This window comes from Equus caballus, chromosome 24 (genome assembly GCF_041296265.1).
Source record: "Equus caballus isolate H_3958 breed thoroughbred chromosome 24, TB-T2T, whole genome shotgun sequence".
Lineage (NCBI taxonomy): Eukaryota > Metazoa > Chordata > Mammalia > Perissodactyla > Equidae > Equus > Equus caballus.
This window is the reverse complement of record NC_091707.1, coordinates 32,699,005-32,722,087: the sequence shown is the minus strand read 5'-3', so window position 1 is coordinate 32,722,087 and position 23,083 is coordinate 32,699,005. Positions and strand designations below refer to the sequence as shown.

General features: G+C 37.2%; 1 protein-coding gene and 1 long non-coding RNA gene across 6 annotated transcripts in view; one reads left to right on the top strand and one right to left on the bottom strand.

The window, feature by feature from the left end:
• Window positions 1–23,083, bottom strand: part of LIN52 (lin-52 DREAM MuvB core complex component) — a 112,170-nt gene that overhangs the window by 44,887 nt on the left and 44,200 nt on the right. The window contains exon 6 of one of the 5 annotated variants that reach the window (XM_023628090.2): window positions 3,022–3,498. The exons of 3 other annotated variants lie outside the window; for them this stretch is intronic. In XM_023628090.2, coding sequence (XP_023483858.1) covers window positions 3,290–3,498 — 209 coding nt within the window. In that variant the 3' untranslated portion in view covers window positions 3,022–3,289. Of the gene's footprint in view, window positions 1–3,021; window positions 3,499–23,083 lie in introns of those variants that run through there. One more of the 5 variants, XM_070250154.1, reaches the window with a different exon arrangement.
• The window catches only part of LOC138920661 (uncharacterized), a 46,568-nt gene that overhangs the window by 21,961 nt on the left and 1,524 nt on the right, over window positions 1–23,083 (top strand). The gene's annotated exons all lie outside the window — the stretch shown is intronic.

Below are 23,083 nucleotides of genomic sequence, written 5' to 3'. Positions count from 1 at the left end.
TAAACAAGGGTTAGTTCAAGAAGCCAATACTGGGTATTAACATACAGAAACAAAAGTATTTAAGGCTTGATGCTTGCCTTTTGTTATTGCTCAAAAAGGGGTAAGCATTATGATCTGTAACCAAATAATGCCAATTCTTCTTTTTCTACATTAATATGACTTTATCTGGCTTAAAATAGGAGGACAAAAGCAAATCAATAACCTTATCTAGAGGAAATAAAGCCAAGTAAAACTGCATCTAAAACATCAATGTTTATTTCAGTCTGTAAGCCCCTTTCTTGCTCAGCTGTACAGTCTCCAATCATTCCTGAAATACAAGTGATTGGGCTCTTCTGGACCCACCAGTTAAGGGGAGGGAACATTTATCTACCGTCAATTCATGGGACACTAATCTCCTTCCCACTCCTCTGATTACAAGCAAGCAGGATGCTAGACGAAAGGCCTCAACAGAAGCTTTGAAAAATAAATAAATAAACCCAGCCCCTTCTGCTCCAGGAATACAGAAAAGATTGGCATTAACACAGAAGAAAGTGATCTGCCCAAACAAAAGCCAATGTGAAGAAGTAAACCCCACAAGCTAGCCCAGCATTATTGCTGGGGAGATAGCACACTTGTTAAAAATGTATATTTTAATTTTCCGTATTGCAAAAGGCCCCAATTTGCCCGGGGATCTAGCTAAGAAGCCATTTTCTACTACGACAGAGCCTAATCTTTATTTAATGGATTTAGCATCTATCTTTACTAGAGTGGTCTCTAAGGAAAAGGGGAGGGGAGAATGAAGGGGCAGAGAAGAGATGATCAGATTCCCCCTCCCCCTTTCATCCATCCGGCGCTCATGTTTGTGTTCAAAATTCAATTACCTCCTTATTGATACTTCACAGAGATATTTAAGCTGCAAACATGAAGCCCTGATTTCCCAAGGGGCCATGCCCCTCTCTATTTCACTGCTCTGCTTCCCCCTGGGTGAATTCCTGAGGCGTCCATATTAATAGGTAATCAGTCACAATTCATTTATTAAACAGCTAGCAAGGTTTATCAGCCTGCCCTGATTAGCCCGAAGAAACCACTGAATTCCTAATTTATTTATGGAAATGTAGGTGTCTTTTTGAATTCCATTCAGGAGCTGCCATCAAACAGGCAGCACAAGCAGCAAGCAAGCCTTCCAGGAAGGAGAGGGGCTGCTTGCCACCAGAGGGCAAAGAGCCAGGGACATACACTGCAGAGATTCTTCTGGCCACAGGATTTGGGTCCACATAATCCTTGGATTAGTACTTATTTGATTGCTTTCTGTTTACATAAAAGAGTTTGAAATGTTGTCACTGGGCAGCCATTACTATCCACTGTAACAAAAATCAATCTCAGGGATGCTGCTTTTTGATTGGCAGAAAAGTGGCCCTTAATGGAGTAGAACTGAGGACCTCAGTGAGTTAAAAGACAATCATTCTTAGCAGAGTTAAAACAAACACCAGGCTGGAATACAAACCAAAACCACTAAAATAATACTTTTCAAGCGTTCATCTTAGAATAGTGACTAAACCAGACCCTGTTTTAATCTTATACTGTTCTAGGCTGCATAAAATTTTCACAATTCTAATCAATTAACAATTCATCCAAAATTGCCCGTTACTAATTAAAAGGCCCATATGGATTAAAAAAAGCTCTTTAGAGTAACAGTAAAAACCATGCTACCTGTCCTGATAGGTGCAATTAGAAAAGAAACTGTTTTAGGGTCATGAACAGATCATACAACCTAGACTCTATTTTCAGCCAGAATTAGGACTGGCTTCTTCTGAAAAATGATGAAAGATAAAAAATATAAAGAATGTAGCCAATGTTTCAATGCCAAAAAAAGAATGCTGTTAATGCTTATCTTTGTGTGGGTTATTCACAGCCAATATATTCAGATCCTCATCTACCTTCCTCATATAGTTCACTATGATTAAGAGCAATCTCCCAGCAGAACATAGGGTATGCAGTGAAAGGCAAACCACAATCATGAGAAAAACATCAAATCCCAATTGAGCGACATTCTACAATGAATCTGACCAGTCCTCCTTAAAACTGTCAAGGTCATCAAAAAACAGGAAAAGTCTGAGAAACTGTCACAGCCCAGAGAAGCCTATGGGGAGATATGACTACTAAATTTAATTAAGGTATCCTGAATGGGATGCCAGAACAGAAAAGTGACATTAGGGAAAAACTAAAGAAATCTGAATAAAGTATGGGAAAAAGTGGAAAAAAAAAAAAAGTAAAGTTCTTTAATTGTAACAAATGTACTATAATAATAATAATAATGACAATAGGAGAAACTGGGTGTGGGTTATAGGAAAACTCTCCACAATTTTCCCATAAATATCTAAAACTTTTCTCAAACTAAAAATTTATTTAAAAAATGGAAAGTGACACAAACTAAATTAGAAGGTGGCCAAAACATGAAGATTTTTATATTTTTATAAGAGAGGGTTAAAGATATACTTTCAAAATGAAAGTATAAATGAAAATTTATAAATGAAAATTTTCAAATATATTTATTTGTTTTTACCTGACAGGAATAGCAAAAATATATTTAGTTATTAGCATATTTAGTAATCAGTTTTAAATATATTCTCCAGAAAATGTTATCTTCATGCAAAATGTCAATAACTATTACAATTATGATAAATGGAAAAGCCCCTAAAACAACACACACACACACACACACACACACACACAGAAAAAGGAAAACCAGTTGTAATATTAAAATAAAATATAATTGGGAGGGTGTTTGCAAAGAAAAATCAATATATCCTCAAAACCATATTAAACACTCTTCAGATTGTGTTACTGTTACTTTAGGTTTGTTGACGTTACTGTTCCTCTCCTTGAGTTTGAATCATCAAGAAATGGATTTGTACGTGCTCTGGCTAAAGACAAAACACAGGCTCAAGTCAAGAGCATCAACTCTCCCCATTCCCAAATTAATAAGTGCATGCACTAGGATTCTGTTAACTCCAAAGTGAAACAGGATAAAATTTTCTTTTAAGTCCCAATGTCTTTATTTGAACTGTTCAATACATAAAAACACTATGTATGACCCTGGCTTCTCAAATAGCAGCTGTGGAAAAGTCAAAAATGAAGCGCATCACGGCAGGCATAGAATAACATTACAAGCACCTGCTGCAGAGTCAGATGGTTTGGGTTTGGTTCACAGCTCTTGGGCTAGCCCAGGCCTCTGCAAACTATAAAATGGGGTCAACAGTCCAACTTCCTCCCAGTGTAATTGCGAGGCTTTGGAAAGTTTGGGTTTGGTTCACAGCTCTTGGGCTAGCCCAGGCCTCTGCAAACTATAAAATGGGGTCAACAGTCCAACTTCCTCCCAGCGTAATTGTGAGGCTTTGGAAAGTATGCACTTAAAGCACTTAGTACAGTACCTATCGGGAGGTACTCTTATAATGACAACTGTTGAAGCTGTGCTTATCAATGTCCTCAGCAGGCACCTGATGAGTACAGGCAGAAAACCTAGGAAATAAAAAGTTAATTGAACAGTATAACAACAATGTAGAGTCCACTAACGCTAACGCAGCACCCTTAAAGACACTGCGCCTACTTGAGACACTTAACTGATACAGAAGGCAAAGCAGTTATTTATCACCTATATTTCACAGACGAGAAAAAGAAAAATTAGGCAGGTTAAGTGATTTGCCCAAGGTCAATAGCTAATAATGAGCAAAGTCAGGACTTAAATGTAGTTCTTCCTATTCCAACTGACTAGTTTGTTCAATGGTCTCCCATTCTGAATGACAGGCAAGTTTTGTCCTTTGGCTGATAACTCTTGACTTCTCTGACCTATTACTCAAATCCATGTCAAGTTCTGTACAACTAAAACCCCTATAATGCCACAAGATTTCTTTTCCTTTTTTTTTTTAAAGACTGGCACCTGAGCTAACAACTGTTGCCAATCTTCCCTTTTTTTTTCTTTTCCCCAAAGCCCCCCAGTACATAGTTGTGTATTCTAGTTGTGAGTGCCACTGGTTGTGGCATGTGGGACACTGCCTCAACATGGCCTGATGAGCAGTGCCATGTCTGCACCTGGCATCCAAACTGGTGAAATCTCAGGCCGCCAAAGCAGAGCGCACTAACTTAACCATGGGGCTGGCCCCTCCACAAGATTTCTTAAACCTCAATTCCTTTCATTGAGCACTACCCTTTTAAGAAAATTTCAGTATGAAAAAAGAGAGACTCTTGAAATTGCATTTGATTGTATCAAAAAAACAAAAACAGACTGGTCATTTTAATTTTTCTTTTAATTTATGCTCAAGTGAATCCTAATCTCCTGATCAATAAATTTCACTGACATCTTTGTCCAAAGCAGTTAGTCATTATCTCAATCTTGACATATACATATTCCTAAATACAAAACAGAAAAGAAAACAAAAAGACTGCTCAAATCCTTCCTGAATATTCTATCCATTAACACCTACTTAAAGCAATATTACATTAAACAACTTCCTCTTACAGGCATCATTGTAGGGTTTTATGTGGAAAAATATGTTCTCTAGATTTGTGGACTCTAAATCTTATCGGTTTATTCAAAATAGTAATACATGAAACAACAAATGGACAAAGCCATTAAAATGTTCTTTCTGGTCTACTTGTTCCAGCATGTGACCTTTATCCTACTGAAAAAAGTTGCTAAACATTACCCCCATGTACCCACATCTTAACTAAAAACTTCAAAGGGAACACTGCCATCTACTGAATCACATTCATCATCATTCTTTCTCTATTACAGTGATACGTCTTTAAGGACTCTCTGGGAACAAAATTTTTAATACTGAGAATGTTTATGTTAAAAGCAAACTATTAAGCCAAAAAAAATTGTATACATTCACAGTTTTCTGTTAGTGCTGAGTTGATGCCGACTCCCAGCAACCCTGTGGACAGAAGATCGGAACCCTGCCTGGTCTTTTTGCCCCATCATCCCACCTTCTGGTGCTCTATCAGACAATACTCTGCTGCTATACATAGAGTTTTCATGGCCAGTTCTTTTGAAAGTGGGTGGCAAGGTCCTTCTTCCTAGTCTGTCCTAGTCTGGAAGCTCCACTGAAACCTGTCTAGCATGGGTGACCCTACTGGTATTTGAAATACCAGTGGCATAGCTTTCAGCATCACAGCAACAGGCAGCCTTCACAGTATGACAAGTGACAGATGGGTGTGTGCTTCCTTGACTGGAAAATCAAATTGGGCTACAGTGGTGAGAGCCCCAAATCTTAACCACTAGACCACCAGGGCTGGCTACATTTGCAGCCACCCATGACAAAGATACCCCAGAAAACAATTCCTATTATTCTTATATAAGGCCTAGTCTATATGTATTCTTTTGTGTCTAGCTTCATTCACTCAATGTTATGTTCCTCAGACTCATTCATGTTGTTACAAGTAGCAATAGTTTGTTCATTTTCATGGCTATATAGTATTCAACTATATGAAAATATCATAATTTACTTATTTATCCTACCATCAGTGAACTTTTGGATTGTTTCCAGTTTGGGTCTGAGTTTGCTGCTCTGAATATTTTTGTGTGCATCTTTTGGTATACAAATGTTTGCATTTCTATTTCTATGGTATATAATTAGCACTGGAATTATTGAGTCATAGAGTATAGGTATAATCAGCCTTAGTAGATACTGCCTAACAGTTTTCCAAAATGGTTGTACCGATAATCACTTGCCATTTAAAGCCTCATGCTTCTCAGCAAAGGGTCAATCTTTCAAGAGTAAATTGTTCTCAGTTAAAAGAATTTGAGACACTTGGAAGCAGGTAGGGACTACTTAGGGGAAGAGAGGTCAGAGAGTTTCTGAGATCATAACATAAGACCTTCCCAGACTCTTGGTCACCCCTATTAAGGACTATACCTAAAAGTCCAGGAGTTGCTAGAAGCCTCTTTTGAGAACAGAAGAGTTTGTATCCCATGTCACTGAACTCTACTACCAATATACCAGCAATTTTCTTCCACTCAGGTTCTCCTAAACACTCTCTAAACCGTAATCAATACCTCAAACTCCCAGATAAAGGTACTGTATGTTTTTGAGCACAAGCTAAGTTGTTTTAATTAGAATTCAGAGACAATTTTATACCATAACGTCTTTCCTATATAATTACATGGAATGTGTTTTGAAGTAAAAAGTTTTCTGAAAAACAAGAATATTACTGGAATTGAATTGGAATTACTATATGGGAACCCCTCCTCCAAGATCTCACCTATTTATAGTGACAAAGACCCTTTCAATAATGTGAGCATACCATGCCTAACTTCATTCATGTACCGACCAGGCCTGGTGCAGTCTTATCTCATCATGATGGCTCAACTTAAAGGCAAAAAGGAGACAGCTGCCAGAATATTTTAATACCTATGAATTTAGAGAATTGCTCTATGTCAGTCTAATCATTTTGTAGAGTTATAAAAATATCTGCTACAAAAGCAGTGCTATAAGTATGTGTCCTTATGTAGCTGAGGGTAATAAAACACTGCACAGCCCTGGGTCAAAGTCTGCCAAGCCAGAACTGATACACATCAGTGCTGCTGTGAATTTTCAAAACTGTTCTGGCTAATCTTTTTAAAGGACTCTTGTTTATTTAAAAAAGAATTAGCTGCACTGGTAATCAACTGTTTCAGTGCTTCAATAATGAGTTGTGCCTAACAGAAATTCAGAAATCATCACTGCATGTCATAAGGAAGTTAACATTTAGGAGGCAGAAGACTAAAAAAAAAAGAAAAAAAACTATATATTTTTAAAATTAAGGGTTTTTGAGACTCTGACGGGTTGTAAATCCATTCAGAAATAGTCAAAATCATTGTCAAGGTGCAGGTCGAATTCACCCCAGGCCAGAGATGCCTGACAGTGGCTACTTTCTTCTCTCTTTGTTCCCACTTACAGGCTAAACAGGGTGAACCCAGAGAGGCTGTTTCATGGTTTGGGGGCCAAATTATGATGGAGAGTTACTTTGCCTCCATAACTACTTATTCACTGGTCTCTATGTGGAAAAATAGACAAGCGATGCCTTTTACTGTACTAGAAAGCTGGGCTGCCAGCAAGGAAATGGATATGAGAAAAAAGGATTTGTGAAGGTTAATCAAAAAGTAACTGCTACACAGAATGTTACATTTTACATGGAATCTTACAGTGAAAAGGAAACCAATTTGCCAATGGTGATATATATATTTCTTTCATTCCAGTTTAAATACCACTTTTTTTGGTTTGAAGACTCCACCCAACACCTTCAGCCCACTATGATCTCTCATTTCTGAACTCCATGATCTCCTGCCCTGTGATTTTTTTACCCATTTGCCTTGTCACTCTAATCAGATTGCAAGTGCCTTGAGAAGAGTTTATGTATTTTTGACATCCAGGGTCTAGCACATTGCTTTTCATAGTAGGCCACAAATAAAAGTTTATTATGAAAATATTCAAATCCTAATAGATGTGAACCTGTGGTAAGATAAGATGTTAAAATAAGTACCAAGGATAATCAGGAGATTATTTCAAATCTACTTTGGGAAAAAATAAAGGGAAAAGGAGAGGTAGAAGGGACTCATTCAGGAATTGAAGGAAGTGGAATACTAAATCAGTATACATCAATAAAAGGCCTTCAGTTAGGCGCAGGTCTATAATGGCCTTCTTCAAATCCTTTTGGACTTCCTGGACTGGTTTCATTTCTTTGTTTTCTTCTTTTACTCATATAATTTATTTTAAAATTGAGATATAATTCACATACCATAACTTGCCCCCACCCCTCTAAATTGTGGTAAGATACATGTAACATACATTTTACCATCTTAACCATTTTTAAGTGTACATTTCAGCGGCAATAAGTATATTCATATTGTCTTGTAACCAATGTCCAGACCTTTTTCATCTTGCAAAACTGAAACTCTGTACCCATTAAATAATAACTCCCCATTCTCCCTCTCCCAGCCCCTGGCAACTACCATTCTACTTTTTGTCTCTGTGAATTTGACTACTCTAGGTTCCTCATACAAGTAGAATCATACAGTATCTGTCTTTTTGTGATTGGCTTATTTCACTTGGCATATTCTCAAGCTCATTCATGTTGTAACACATGTCAGATTTTCCTTCCTTTTTAAGGCTGAATAATATTCCATTGTATGTATATATCACATTTTGATTATCCATTCATCTTTCGATGGACACTGGGTTGTTTCCACCTTTTGGCAACTGCAAAAAATCCTGCTGTGAAGATGGGCGCGCAAATATCTCTTCAAGTCCCAGCTTTCAATTCTTTTGGGTATGTATCCAAAAGTGGAGTTGCTGGGTCATATGGTAACTCTATTTTTAATTTTTTGAGGAACCACCACATTGTTTTCCATATCGGCTGCACTATTTTTACATTCCCACCAATAGTGCACAAAGGTTCCAATTCCTCCACATCCTCATCAACACTTGTTATTGTCCATCTTTTTTATTACAGCCATCCTAGTGGATGTGAAGTAGTATCTCATGCTTTTGATTTTGCATTTCCCTAATGATTAATGACGTTGAGCATCTTTGCATATGCTTATTGGTCATCTACATTTCTTCTTTGGAGAAATGTCTATTCAAATCCTTTGCCCACTTTAAAAATTGGGTTGTCTTTTTATTGTTAAGTTGTAAGAGTTCTTTATATATTCTGGATACAAGTGCCTTATCAAACAATACAGAAAAGATTTGCAAAAGTCTTCTCCCATTCTGTGGGCTGTCTTTTCACTTTCTTGATGGTATCTTTAAAACACAAAAGTTTTATATTTTGATGTCCAATTTATTATTTTCTTTTTTGGCTTGTGCTTTTGGTATCATATCAAGAAACTACTGCTTAATCTACGGTCACAAAGATTTATGCCTATGTTTTTTTCTAAGAGTTTTATAGTTTTAGCTCTTATATTTAGGACTACAATCAATTTTGAGTTAATATTTATATATGGTGTGAGTTAGCGGGTTCAATTTGGGGGGTTTTTGCATGCATATATTTCATTTTCCTAGCATCCTTTGTTAAAGAGACTATTTTGAATGATCCAGCACCCCTTTCAAAAATTAATTGACTACAAATGTGAGGGTTTCTTTCTGGACTCTCAATTCTATTCCATTGATCTAGATGACTATCCTTATGCCAGTCCACACTGTCTTGATTACTGTAGCTTTATATTAAGTTTTGAGACTGGGATGTGGGAGTTCTTCAACTTTGTTCTTTTTCAAGATTGTTAAACTATTCTGGGTCTCTTATATTGCCATGTGAATTTGAGGGTTTCCTTGTTAATTTCTGCAAAGCCAGCTTCATTTTTTTTAATTGAAGTATAATTGACATACAATAGTATATTAATTTCAGGTGTGCAACATAGTGATTCAATATTTTTATACCTTACAAAATGATCATCATGATATGTATAGCTGCCATCCATCACCATACAAAGTTATTACAATATTATTGACTATATTTCCCCGTGCTGTACATTACATCCCCATGACTTATTTATTTTATGACTGGAAGTTTGTAGCTCTTAATCCCCTGCACTTATTTCACCTATCCTCTCCCCTCTGGACAGTTTCTGGTTTGTCTATGAGTCTGTTTCTAGTTTGTTTTGTTTTTTTAGATTCCACATATAAGTAAAATCATATGGTACTTGTCTTTCTTTGTCTGACTTATTTCACTTAGCATAATACCCTTTAGGTCCATCCATGTTGTTGCAAATGACAAGACTTCATTCTTTTTTATGGCTGAGTAATATTCCACTGTATACATATACCACACGTTCTTTATCCATTCACCTATAGGTGGATACTTAGGTCGCTTCTACTTCTTGGCTATTGTAAATAATGCTGCAATGAACGTGTGGTGCCTATATCTTTTCAAGTTAATGTTTTTATTTTCTTCAAATATATACCCAGAAGTGGAATTTTGCTGGACCATATGGTAGTTCCATTTTTAATTTTTTGAGGAACCTCCATATTAGTTTCCATAGTGGCTGCAACAATTTACATTACCACCAACAGTGTACAAGTGTACCCTTCTCTCCGCATCCTTACCAACACTTATTGTTTCTTGTCTTATTCATAATAGCCATTCTGACAGGTGTGAGGTGATATTGCACTGTGGTTTCGATTTGCATTTCCCTGATGATTAGTGACACTGAGCATCTTTTCACATGCCTCTTGGCCATCTATATGTCTTTCTCTGGAAAAATGTCTATTTAGGTCCTCTGCCCATTTTTCAATCAGACTGTTTGGTTTTCTTTTGACAGTGAGTGGTATGAGTTCTTTATATATTTTGGACTTTAACCCCTTATCGAATATATCATTTGCAAATATCTTTTCCCATTCAGTAGGTTGCCTTTTCATTTTGTCAATGATTTCCTTCACTGTGCAAAAGCTTTTTAGTTTGATGTAGTTCCATTTGTTTATTTTTGCTTTTGTTACCCTTGCCTGAGGAGATACATACAAAAAAACATTGCTAAGACCAATGTCAAAGAATTTACTGCCTATGTTTTCTTCTAGGAGTTTTATGGTTTCAGGTCTTACATTTACGTTTTAAACCACTATGAGTTTATTTTTGTGTAATTTTGTGTTATTTTGTGTAAGAGAATGGTCCAGTTTCACTCTTTTGCATGTAGCTGCCCAGTTTTCCCAAAACCATTTATTGAAAAGACTGTCTTTTCCCCATTGTATATTCTTGACTCCTTTGTCGTAGATTAATTGACCATATAAGAACATGTTTATTTCTGGGTCCTCTATTCTGTTCCATTGATCTGTGTGTCTGTTTTTGTGCCAGTACTATACTGTTTTGATTGCTATAGCTTTGTAGTATAGTTTGAAATCAGGGAGTGTGACACCTCCAGCTTTGTTTTTCCCTCTCAAAATGGCTTTGGCTATTCCAGGTCAGTGAAAAATGCCACTGGCATTTTGATAGAGATTGCACTGAATCTGTAGATTGCTTTGGGCAGTATGCACATTTTAACAACATTAATTCTTCCAATCCACAAGCATGGTTTATCTTTCCATTTATTTGTGTCACCTTCAATTTCTTTCATCTTATAGTTTTATAGTTTTCAGAGTATACGTCTTTCATATCCTTGCTTAATTTATTCCTAGGAATTTTATTCTTTTTGATGCAACTGTAAGTGGAATTGTTAATTTCTCTTTCTGATCTTTTTTTATTACTATATATAAATGCAACATATTTCTGTATATTAATTTTGTATCCTACAACTTTACGAATTCATTTATTAGTTCTAATAGTTTTTTGGTAGAGTCTTTAGGATTTTCTATATATAGTATCATGTCTTCTGCAAATAGTCACAGTTTTACTACTTCCTTTCCAATTTGGATGACTTTTATTTCTTTTTCTTGCCTAATTGCTGTGGCTAGGACTTCTGATACTATGTTGAATAAAAGTGGCAAAAGTGGGCATCCTTGTCTTGTTTTTGATCTTAGAGGAAAAGCTTTCAGCTTTTCTCAGCTTCATTGTTGACCTAAATAAAGTATAGGGGTAGTTCATACACATGGAAGGATCCTTAGTTCTTATGAGGTTAATCATGCAAACAGGGATGTCCTCTTTCACCCACCAAACACCAAAGCAAATGTAGGTGGTGATAGCCCATATTAGTATACATTCATTTCACACACTGGTGGTGAACAATAAAAACAAAATCCAGGGGCTGGCTGGTTAAGTTCGTGTGCTCTGCTGCAGGCGGCCCAGTGTTTCGTTGGTTCGAATCCTGGGCATGGACATGGCACTGCTCATCAAACCACGCTGAGGCAGCGTCCCACATGCCACAACTAAAAGGACCCACAACGAAGAATATACAACTATGTACTGGGGGGCTTTGGGGAGAAAAAGGAAAAAAATAAAATCTTAAAAAAAAAATCCAACGTAATCTCTAAGGACATAATTATTAATTTAAAGAAAATAATTATTAGATCTCATTTATGGCAAAAACCATTTATTCTTCAGCTAGTTAGCTGAACCCAGCAGTCCACTCACCACCTGCATTCCACGGTGGCTGTGATGTTCCCTAGCAGTACTCTCATACATAGTAAAAGTAACACTATGGAAACTGTAGATGACTACAAATTTGGAACAAAGGATGGATGGGATACTTTTCTTGGAGTTGGCTCAGAAATACGACATGAACAGTTCCATCACATATCCAGCAGCGTGTGGGAATGTTTTAGCAAGTTTGCCAATTTTTATCAAAAACATTCATCAGTAGAGAGGAAAAAAAACCACTTTAATGAAAGTTGAAAAGGCAGTGAGAATGATACAGGAAACACGGGACTCATGACCACAATATGATTTGGGAGAAAATGTGAAGTTAAAGAGTTCATAAAAAGGAAGGATTGTAAGTTATAACAAGAAATTGTTTAACATAGATAAAACTGACTTATACTAAAAGAAAATGCCTTTGTAAATATAAATCACAAAAAAGGAAAGGTAAGCACCTATTAAACAATAGATATTTATCATATACCAATTACAGTAAGTGCTGGGAATTCAGTAGTGAAAACCCCAGATGCCCAGATATCCTTATAGAGCTTACGGAGTTTAAGGTCAGACTGACTTACCTACTTTGTAGTAATGTGCAGACTTTATGAAAAAGTTAAGTTTGCTCTGCTAATCTGAGAACCTAAGGACATAAAAAGAATTCTTTTTCAAATCCTGATAGGCCAATAAAAAACCCTTGGATATAGGGCAGTGTTTTTTGGACTGGTTTTATAAATACTTTATGCTAGAAAAGGGAGAAATATCTAATTTCTTAAAAGCTTGAATTTCAAGTTCTCCCCATCATGGACAATGTGCAAGGCCATCCGTAAACGCTACAGTTTGCAACTCTAAATCTCAAGGTGATATTCCTTCCCCTTAATGCGTCTGACTTTTCAACTGGGGTGTAAAACACAAGCTCAAGGTATATGACTTTGCCATACTTTCACTGCATCATAAAATGCCATGGACAAAGATTCAAACTTGGTAACAGCCAGTTTTAGAAGGGGTACATCCTTGATTACATAGGAAATATGGACTCTCTCACTGGAGATTGGGTGATCCTAAAGGGTAGATGCTTACAGGAATGCCTTATGGAAGAGGGCAGTGTATGACTTCAAGACTATTTACACAGGCAATGAAGAGGAGTCTACCATTAATACTGGCAAGGCAAGAGAGTAGTAAAGGTTTGGAGGGCACACATAAAAGTGATATGGAAGAACTGAAAGAGCAAGAAGACTGAGAGAAGAGTTGACAAAGAAAGGCAAATGGGATAACACTGAAGAATTAGAAGAAATCTGAGGGGCTGTCATAAATTTAGTCAAAGTTCCAACATGGGAAACTGCTAATTGACACTATAACTAGTTATGATCAAAGAACAGAGCTTTAATAAAATAAAATAGAGCTCTAATAAAATTTGCCCTGATTTTGTACCAGGGAATAAAAACAAAACACAGCCACCATTCACAGTGTTCTTTAGAAAGAAGTTATCATTTCATGAAGCTTCCCTCTCAAAACACTGTTTCACATTATCTCCCCCTTTATTTCCTCCTACTGCTTGCCTCTTTCGCCAAAGCTTATGTTGAAATGTGACTTTTTCTGTGGTTTAGTACATTTCATGATCTCAACCACACAGTCCATGATAATCTGGCATCACTATCTTGAGTCTGAAGATTCGGACAAGTTCAAGTTAATGCTTCTACTAATAATTCAATATATTGTAGTATGACATTTATTTTAGTGGGAGAATCATTTTATGGCATAATTTACATAAAAGCCCAAAGGGATAATAATTTTTTTCAACTGTACCTTAGTGCATTTTAGAGCAAAAATGATATGCTATGGGCTATCAGAAACTTGGGAATTCACAAAGTTCCCTCACGAATGTCAAGATCTTATCTTGAAAGCAACAAGTTGATTCTCTAATTTACCACAGAAGTGCCAGATGCTCATTTTATAGGCAGATTTCATAAGCCTTACATTTAATGAGAAATTGTTAGAGCTTTGGCAGGGGAAGATCATTTCTCAGATGTTCAGACTACCAGCAGAACAAACTTTTTGCTTCATTCTTCCTAGGAGAGATTGACTGAAATAATTTGACAGTTAAAAATAACTTGAACAGTTAAAAATCTTCATGGTAAATTCTTTGTTGAAAGGTCAAGCCTATCTGCTGAAACGTATTCATTCTATTTCTTTCAGAGTAAGATGGGAGAATATGGTACTCACAAGACACAAAATAGTGTACAAAATCAGAATGATGTTCTGTTATACTGAAGGTTTTAGTCACAAAGCTGTTGCAAGTTGATCACTTGTACTACAAAGAATTTTACCTATTTCAAAGCTTATCCCACTTGTGCTAACTCCAGGGAACTGATCTGTCTAAGCTCTGGACTCATTCCATTCTAAGAAACTTTGCTCCTAAATTTGCCTAATTTGCTTAATAGATTCACAATCTTTTGATGGCTTAGGGAAACCTCTAAACTAACTTGATCAGAAAGCTGAAATGTCATCAAGAGAAGTAGGCCTAGTTCCAAGGGTCAGTGAATTTTTCTTATAAACGGCCAGAGAGTAAAGTTAGGCTTTGCGGGCCACATTCATTCTCTACCTCATACTCTTCTGTTTTTGAGTTTTATTTTTACAACCCTTTAAACATGTAAAAACGATTCTTAGCTCATAGGGAATACAAAAACGGGCTGTGGGCCATAGTTTGTGAACCTTTAGTTTAGAGTGGTGCCATCCAATGGAAATGTCTTATATCTGTGCTGTTTAGTACAGTAGCCACTAGCCACATGTAACTACTGAGCATTTGCTAGTGTGACTGAGGAATTAAATTTTTAGTTTTAATTAATTAAACTTTAAACAGCCACATGTGCCTAGTGGCAACTCTTTTGAATAGCACAGGTTTAGATGATCACCAATATTCCACAAGAGCCCTAGAAATCTCTGTATACTTATGTCCACCAAGAACCTACTGAAGGCTTGGACAAGAAGTCAGTCAGGTATAAACAGTAACTGTTATTAATAATAGCCTCCAACTGTTAAGTATTGCACATCAATTCAAATGATTAACACCAAGGAGAGGAAAAACACTGTATAAGCAACCTGAAACAAAACTAGCTGGCATTTCACAATTTATTAGTATGATGCCCTTACCATAATGTTTGGGCAAATCAGAACTTTGAAGTGTTGAGAGAATGAGTTTATAGGGCTTTGAGTTAAAAAACACATACAGTATTCCTATTTCTGATGGAACTGAACATTTCTACCATTCGATTTGCATAGATTCTCCTATTGAAGACAGATGCAACTAAAATTAGGTTTGTTTGTCTGAGAAGACAACTGATTTCTCCCATCACTGACCTGAAACGCTCCTGGAAAATTGCTTTGCTTCATTCATCACACTGCCACTCCCAGCAAGGCCCCTAAAGTTCATGAGGCACAAACTTGCTTTGTTAGCCAAGCTGTTACAGAAGAAACCTAAGTCCTCATTTCCATGTGCGGACAAATCATTTCCCAAGTCCATTAATGCATTCATAACTTGATTCTTGGAACTTGTGAAGTAGAAAACATTCATTCAACTTTAGAGGAAGCTTTCAGTCAATGCCTTTAACATCCATTAAAGGCTATTTGTTTTCTGCACCTATCTGGGACAGCATTCTCAAAAAACTAAGCAAAGAATTTAAAACATACAGCAGGGTGCATATCACTACACATATGTCCAGCTGACAGTCCATGACAAGACTCATATTATCCCCGTAAAAAAGTTTCACCTCCAGTATTTCCTATTCTAAAACAGTCCTGGATCTAAAGGAACATTCCTGAAGAAAGGAAAACCATTTCATGTAAAATCATAGGTTGACTCACAGACCACAAATCAATGAGTGCAACCAGTTGGTATAATAAGTATTCACTCATAAGGCCCAAGTCAACCATCTACTAAGAGTCTAGAGTTGGTACCTCCATACAATGAAATGCTGTGCAGCAGCTGGGAAACAAAGAGGTAGATCCATCTGTATTGCAGTGGAAAGATAGCCAAGATATACTGCGGGGCAAAAAAACAAGTTACAAAACAGTATGTATATTACGGTCTCATCTGATGTGGTAACGTACAGAAACTTGATCATGCACGGAAAATGTCTAGAGTGTTCGTGGAGAAACTGCTGGCGGCGGTTACCTCTAGCAAGTCTAGCAGATAAAGTTTTTACTTTTCACTTTACATCCTTCCATACCATTTACATTTTTTTTTAATTAAGAGTTTATATTACTTGTATAAGTTTAAAATGTTCCTTTGAAAGCCTAGAGCGATCTCTGCAGTGGTTTCTCAAGAGTCTAAGACAACACAGTGCCCCTTTACTATTACAATGTCGACAATTTAAAATGAAAAAGTCAAAGCTATTCCTTTTGTACTTAAAGCCACTATAATGTTCCTAAGACTGCTTCTGTCAATGAATTTCTCTAATGCAGACAAGAGAGAAAAATTCACACAACAGTATTATGAAACTGGGGGGGGAAAAATGCACATTTCAAATAGGGCCTTGGTAGGACAAGACAATCCACAAGTGCCCATGAGCTCCAGGGCTGTAAAGATCCCAGGAGAGCCATCACATTTCAATTACCATCACTAACATTACCTATCATTTGGCCTGCTCCAGTCCCTAAGGAAGGCAGCTTGTGATGACAATACCCAGCCTCTTCTTGTAAAACAATTCATTAGGCAAAGCCGAACAGCTGGGGCAGCCACGTGCGAGTTCTTAAAGTGCCGCCCCACTGGGACCTCTGGCCCAGATTTCTCTTTTGGTGAGGAACAGCCACCACCCCTGTGACAGCTGTAGAGTCCTCCAGGGACACCTCAGGTTTAATCAGTACTTCCTGCACTGGAGAGGGCCATTTGATTTCTAACATAAACTAATGGCACTCCTGCTTTCAGCAGGTTACACCAGACATCAGATAAGAGGCTTTAGTGCATTTTTATCTTGTTCTAATGCTCCAGAGTTAATGAGGCAGCAAAAGATATTGTCATAGAGCCCCAGTATAGCTATATTATCCAATAAACAGACTCTTTCCAAGACAGGTTTAATATGGATCGAGGAGGTAAAGAGGGCTGGCTTAAGATTGATCCTATTGAGAGGATGAGAATCCAGTCACTGTAAGTAGGGCAAAATCATGCACATTCTACAGTAGACAAGGTCCTACAAGGAAAGTAAGGAGTCATCTTTACATATTAAGAGTAAAATGCTGATTTTTACCATTTCAAGCAGCATAAGTCTAAGAGATTTATTTGGCATTTTGGGCTAAGTTTTCAAAAAACGCTTCTAAATGAATCGACCTATTTTCATTTATTTTGCTGAAAAGTATTCTTAGGAGTTAGAGTTTTTTAAACAAGGCCAATACAAAAATGGCTTACTATATTAAGTACATAATATATAATTACATTAATATAATTATATTAATGTTAAATATATTATGTGATATATTGGTAAAAGATATTATAGTTTTTTTAATTTGCTATAAAGCAAATTTTATTATGCTAAACAGTACAGACAATATCACCAGAACCTACATCACAAAGGGCTTCAGAAATTCAACAATACTGATATGTCTATTATGATCAAGGCTATGGGAGACAAAGTGAAAATAAAAATCAGCCCTTAGATTCACCAGTCCAGGCTAAATGCATAAAAGAAAATTTTATTTAATCTTTAGTTTTTGTATCTTAGAATCTGTTTTGGTAAATATTCAGAAGTCAGAGAACCAAGCATTTCTCTTCTCCATAACTAGAGATATTTATAGCAGGTTCTACTCAGCATCTGCTGAGTAGATAGAAATATTAATAAGCTGACCATTAAAAACAGTCAATTTTAAAAGCTGATCATTTGAGTGGCTTGCCCCCTAAAGATGAAAAGGAGTCAAGATTTTCTAACGCTCACTTCCTTTGAAAAATAGCCAAAAGAAAAAACGTCTGTCCAATCTCTTTAAAGGACTTACATTCACACTGATTTAAGAGTACCAAACATACAATACAGTAAGGAAAACAGAATAAATCTTAACCTTTGCTTATAATTCACACAAGATAATCAACAAATTGTAAGAATGAAGTCCAATTCACAGATTAAAATCCATACACGCACCTCTAAAATCACGAATTCTGAGCTTTCTCAATGGAATTACATTCTTCTGCTTCTACCCACTGATCATTGCTTTTGCACAGGTCTCTTGTTCCCTATGGCAGAGAATGAGGGTGGCTTATCCCAATACCCATTCTCCCCTTCCTCCTTTTTAACAGAACTCCAACTTTTAGTAAGCAAAATTACAGTCCAGAATAAAAGATTACATTCTTCTGCAGCTAGGTTAGTCCAGATGACTAAGTTCTAAGTTCTAAGTGGGACTTCCAGGAAGACTACTTAAAGGGAAAGGAGTCAGTTGTGTCTGATGCCCTTTTTGCCCTTCTCCCTTCCCATTTTCTTCTGGCCTACAACTCAGGCTTGATGGCTAGAGCTCTAGCAGTCATCTTGGGCCATGAGGTATCCTTTAGATGGAAGCCATGCACTAAGAAAGTAGAGTAGGGGGCCGGCCCAGAGTTTTGCTGGTTTGGATCCTGGGTGGGGACATGGCACTGCTCATCGAGCCATCCTGAGGTGGCATCCCACATGCCACAACTAGAAGGACCCACAACTAAAATATACAACTATGTATTGGGGGGCTTTGGGGAGAAAAAGGAAAAATAAAATCTTAAAAAAAAAAAAAAGAAAGTAGAGTGGAAAGAAAGAAGCCTTAGTCATTGATACCACTGTGAAGCTACCCTGCTACTAGCCTGGCCCTATCTACCTCTAGACTTCCTTTTCGTGGAAAAAAAAATCTACTTTGTGTAAGCCTCAATTGTTTCAGATTTCTTATTATATATAGTTGAACCTCATCCTAATAGACCTGATATCCACAACTTTTTAGCCTATAACCCTGATAGTAGTTGAAATTATTCATTTCAATGATGACTTAATAATACTTTAGCAAACAGAACTTAAGTTTTATAATGCACACCCCCGTCCGCCCTAAACCGTATCCTCCTAGTCACAGGCGCTTAAAATCTTTAAATCATTTTGACTCTTGTGTCTCTCCTGTCTGTTACAATTTTATATCTATTTTTCCCTCCAAAATCTTTCTCATCTATCCCCTCCGTTGTATTCACACAGTCCTATCTAGTACAAACAGTTAGTGCATTCTCAGACTGCAACAGCTTCCCAGCTAGTCTCAGATCCATCACCTCATCCTTCACTTCTCTCTGGGGGTTGCTGTCAGACTTTTGAAAATGATTTCCTCAGCCTGGTCCTTCAGGCTTTCCATAAGCTAGCTTATCCTCACTTTTCCAACCACATTTTCTAATGCTCTAACTAATCCAATCCATACTCAAAAACTGCTTCCCAGTCCGCAGTGTTTTCCTTCCTCCTGTATGCAAATATCAGCCATTAAGTCTACTTCAAATTTCATCTCTTCCAAGAGGTGTGCCTGAATTTTTTACCTCACTTTTTCCTCTTTAGGAATTTGTAGAACCCATGCTCAGAGAGCGAAGCAGGGTGTGAGATGGGCATGGTATGAGAAAGGCCAGATCACGCAGAGATATAAGGCCAAGTTAAGGTTTTTGCTTTTATCCTAAGAGCAATGGGAAGCCACTGATGGGTTTTAAGAAGTGAATGAGGTCACGTGTCAATTTGCATTTCACACGTATTACTCTGACTGTAGAGAGGAGCAGTTATTGGAGAAAAGATCAATTCTACAGCTAATTCAGTTAGGAGAAGGGGAGAATTCCAGAAATAGATTAAAGGAGCTTGATAAAGCAGGCCTGTGTAGATGGAGAACTTGAAACTCAATATTCTAGAGGAAAATGATAGCCATTTGAGTAAATGTATGTTTACCATAGAAAACACTGGTAAATATTCATTAAAAGAGCTGATGTGCAGAATTTAGTACTAAATGTTCTCCTATCAAGAATGTATTGACATTTACAATGCCTGAACCTTGACTAGATCTTGGTTAAAAAAAAAGTTACAAGAGATTTTTAGTGAAAATTGAGGAATTTTGAATGCGGAATGATATTAGATGTTTTGCAAATACTCTTCATTTTTCTTTGATGTCATTAGAGTATTATTATGTAGGAAATTGTCCTTATTCTTACGAGATGTGTTCTGAAGTATTTAGGGGTAAAGTGCCATGTGCGAAACTTCCAAATAGTTCAAGGAGAAAAAAAAGTACACGAACACATACACACACACGTGTGTATGAAGGGAGGCTCACTGGGAACTTAAAAAATCTTCATAATGTACTAGTGGAAGAAAAGAAGACACTGAAATTTCTTCTTGAGTTAGTGAAGAGGGGCTTTTTTCCTGATCTATTAGTGGCATTTATTTACTTGATAATTTGAAATAAGTTATTTTTAACCTGCAGCTCCAAGGAAGTTTGGGATCTTAAAAAGTCAAACACCACATGAGGATTTTCACCCAACAATTATCCCTTATACAAGTAGTTAACCAATAGGTACACCAGTCTTCCCTTTAGTTTCAAGCCAGGTTACTCTTGGATTCATTCTAAGCCTGATTAAGGAGAGTGAGGAAGAAACTGACTGTCCTTTTTCAATCTGGAGACATGTTACTGAATCCTTCTCCAGCACCTATGTTTATTAAACCTTTAATACAAAGTTATCAATCCCTGCTGTGGAGCCATTTCAGAGAATAGCATTTACATAAGTAGTATTCAAATAATCTTCTGTTGTGTTGCTTTTTTCTTTGTTAATACCATTATCCTCCAACACTGTGAGACTGTTGGCTAATTAAACCCTTGTTTTTACTGAAGTTGACAGGTGACAGCAACATTGTGAATTCTCAAGCATCTTATCCTCTTTGTTAAATTGTACCGCCACCTACTACTCTTTTAAACTACTTGGGAGAAGGTTCAGGGTTTGTTGCAAGGACGGTTTTGATTCTTGAGGGATCTGCCCGAATACAAACTGTACTAGAAGAAAAGTATATGTGTTGGTTTTTCTATCTATTTTAAAAGGGCTTCCCTTAACTTGAGTTTCTCTCACAATTGCTGTAAGGAAAGAAAACACTAGAAAAATCCTGAAGGATCTTTAAAGACAGGAATATCAAGAATTTCTGTTTTAAGACTCCCTTTCTCATGGCAAATGGTTGAGGACACACCACTTTAAGCAGTGAGGAAAGAACTGAGAATTAAGATACAGCAGATGTAGTTGTCATCAGAACTATAGCTGCCCCAGGGGCCAGTCCAGTGACATAGTGCTAAGTTTGCACATTCCACTTCCATGGCCCAGGGTTCGCAGGTTTGGATCCTGGGCATGGACCCACACATTGCTCATCAAGCCATGCTGTGGCAGCGTCCCACATACAAAATAGAGGAAGACTGGCAAAGATGTTAGCTCAGGGACAATCTTCCTCACACACACAAAAAAACCCCCAAAACTACAGCTACCCCACTCTTGAGGAGGAATGAACGTTCCAAAGAAGAAATCCTGCGTTTTAATTCTAAGAAAAGGAAAATGGAAAGATGAAAAAAGACCCAAGTTCAATTGTCAACAGTGATGGAAAGGGGAAATCATCTTAAAGGCATTGTATAAAATGAAGTTAGAAAGGATTTTTCACATCTACCATATCAGTATAAGTTGCATTTTCACTCAGGAAACAAGCATTGTCCATGTTGTATTTTCAACACAGTTATCCAACACAAAGTCATTTGACCTTAAACCAACCAACCAACCAACCAACAAACAAGGGAGGCCAAGGTCCAGTATCAATTCCTATCCCACCATTCCTAATCTCCCAGCAAGTTAATGCAAATCAAAGCAAGCACTTCAGTGCTGCTGGTAGTGAAGCCTGTTCCTTTCCCAAGAGAGGCCTGTAAAACAGGACAGTCACTGACAGCAGTACAATTACTGACACAGATACAGACTTTATGGACATGTTTATCTCTGCTGTAAATCCACACTCTCTCTCCACTCCGATTCACGAGTCATAAAGAAATTGCAGATAATGAAAAAGTTGGGGAAATTTACAGCATGTCGGAAACCTCAGACAGCCAGAAGAAATTAAAGAGCTGACTAGGGATAAATCACACAGGTACAATTAAAACTTCCTGCATACCTCCTTCATTTCCAAACTGAGGCACAATCCAATGGAGCTGATGAAAAGTTGAGGTCATGACTCCTCAGGTTGTAATCATTTCTTAACTAACTGCATGTTAAAAATTAGCCAATTCACAGGTCATGTGTAAATGCTGATTTCTTGCTGTTACTTTGATTTCCTTTGCTCTCCACTAGAAGCACCCACAGAGCAATTCTGTCTGTAAACAGGCCAAATTGCAACAAGCAATAAGTGAAAAGGTGATGTCCCCTCTCCCACTGCCATCTCTGTAGGTGCAGGACATTTTTTACCATCGCCACTGTGGACTGAGCATTAAAATGAGAAAGTGGAGCTACAATGGGTGAATGAAATTGAAGGTTTTTTCTTCCCCAATAAATAACCATTCTGAAGGTTTCATCTGATCTCTTTTCAACATTCCAAAGGAGATTTTAAGGGACTGATATGTTTGATACTAGAATAAGAATTACTTCTGGTGATACTTGTTTTTTGATAGTGGACTGAGTTAATGGTCCATACTCTGATGTAACCATCTCCATGGGAACTTAAATGTGGCATGGCTTTAGCTATACCACTGCCCTCAGCTACCCAACTTTTGTTTTTCACATTCTTCCAGTCACAAAGGCTACAGGGGAGGGGGGGGAGTGGAGAACAAAAAGGCAAAACACAACAAAACCCCAGACTTTACCAGAATATCTAAGTGCTAATTAATGTGCAACTATTGTTTCAATAAAGTAAAACAAAAAATACCAAAGATAAGAAATAATGTTTATTTTTTAAATAATAAGGCTTAATAGAGCCCCACAATTAAAGACTAGAATATTATGTTAGTTAATTGTTGGCCCCTCTATCCTATAAGCCTATAAAGTCCTCTGTGAAGGAAAAAAGGGAAGAGTCTATCAAATGCTGCACTCTTCCATTTTCCTCAACTT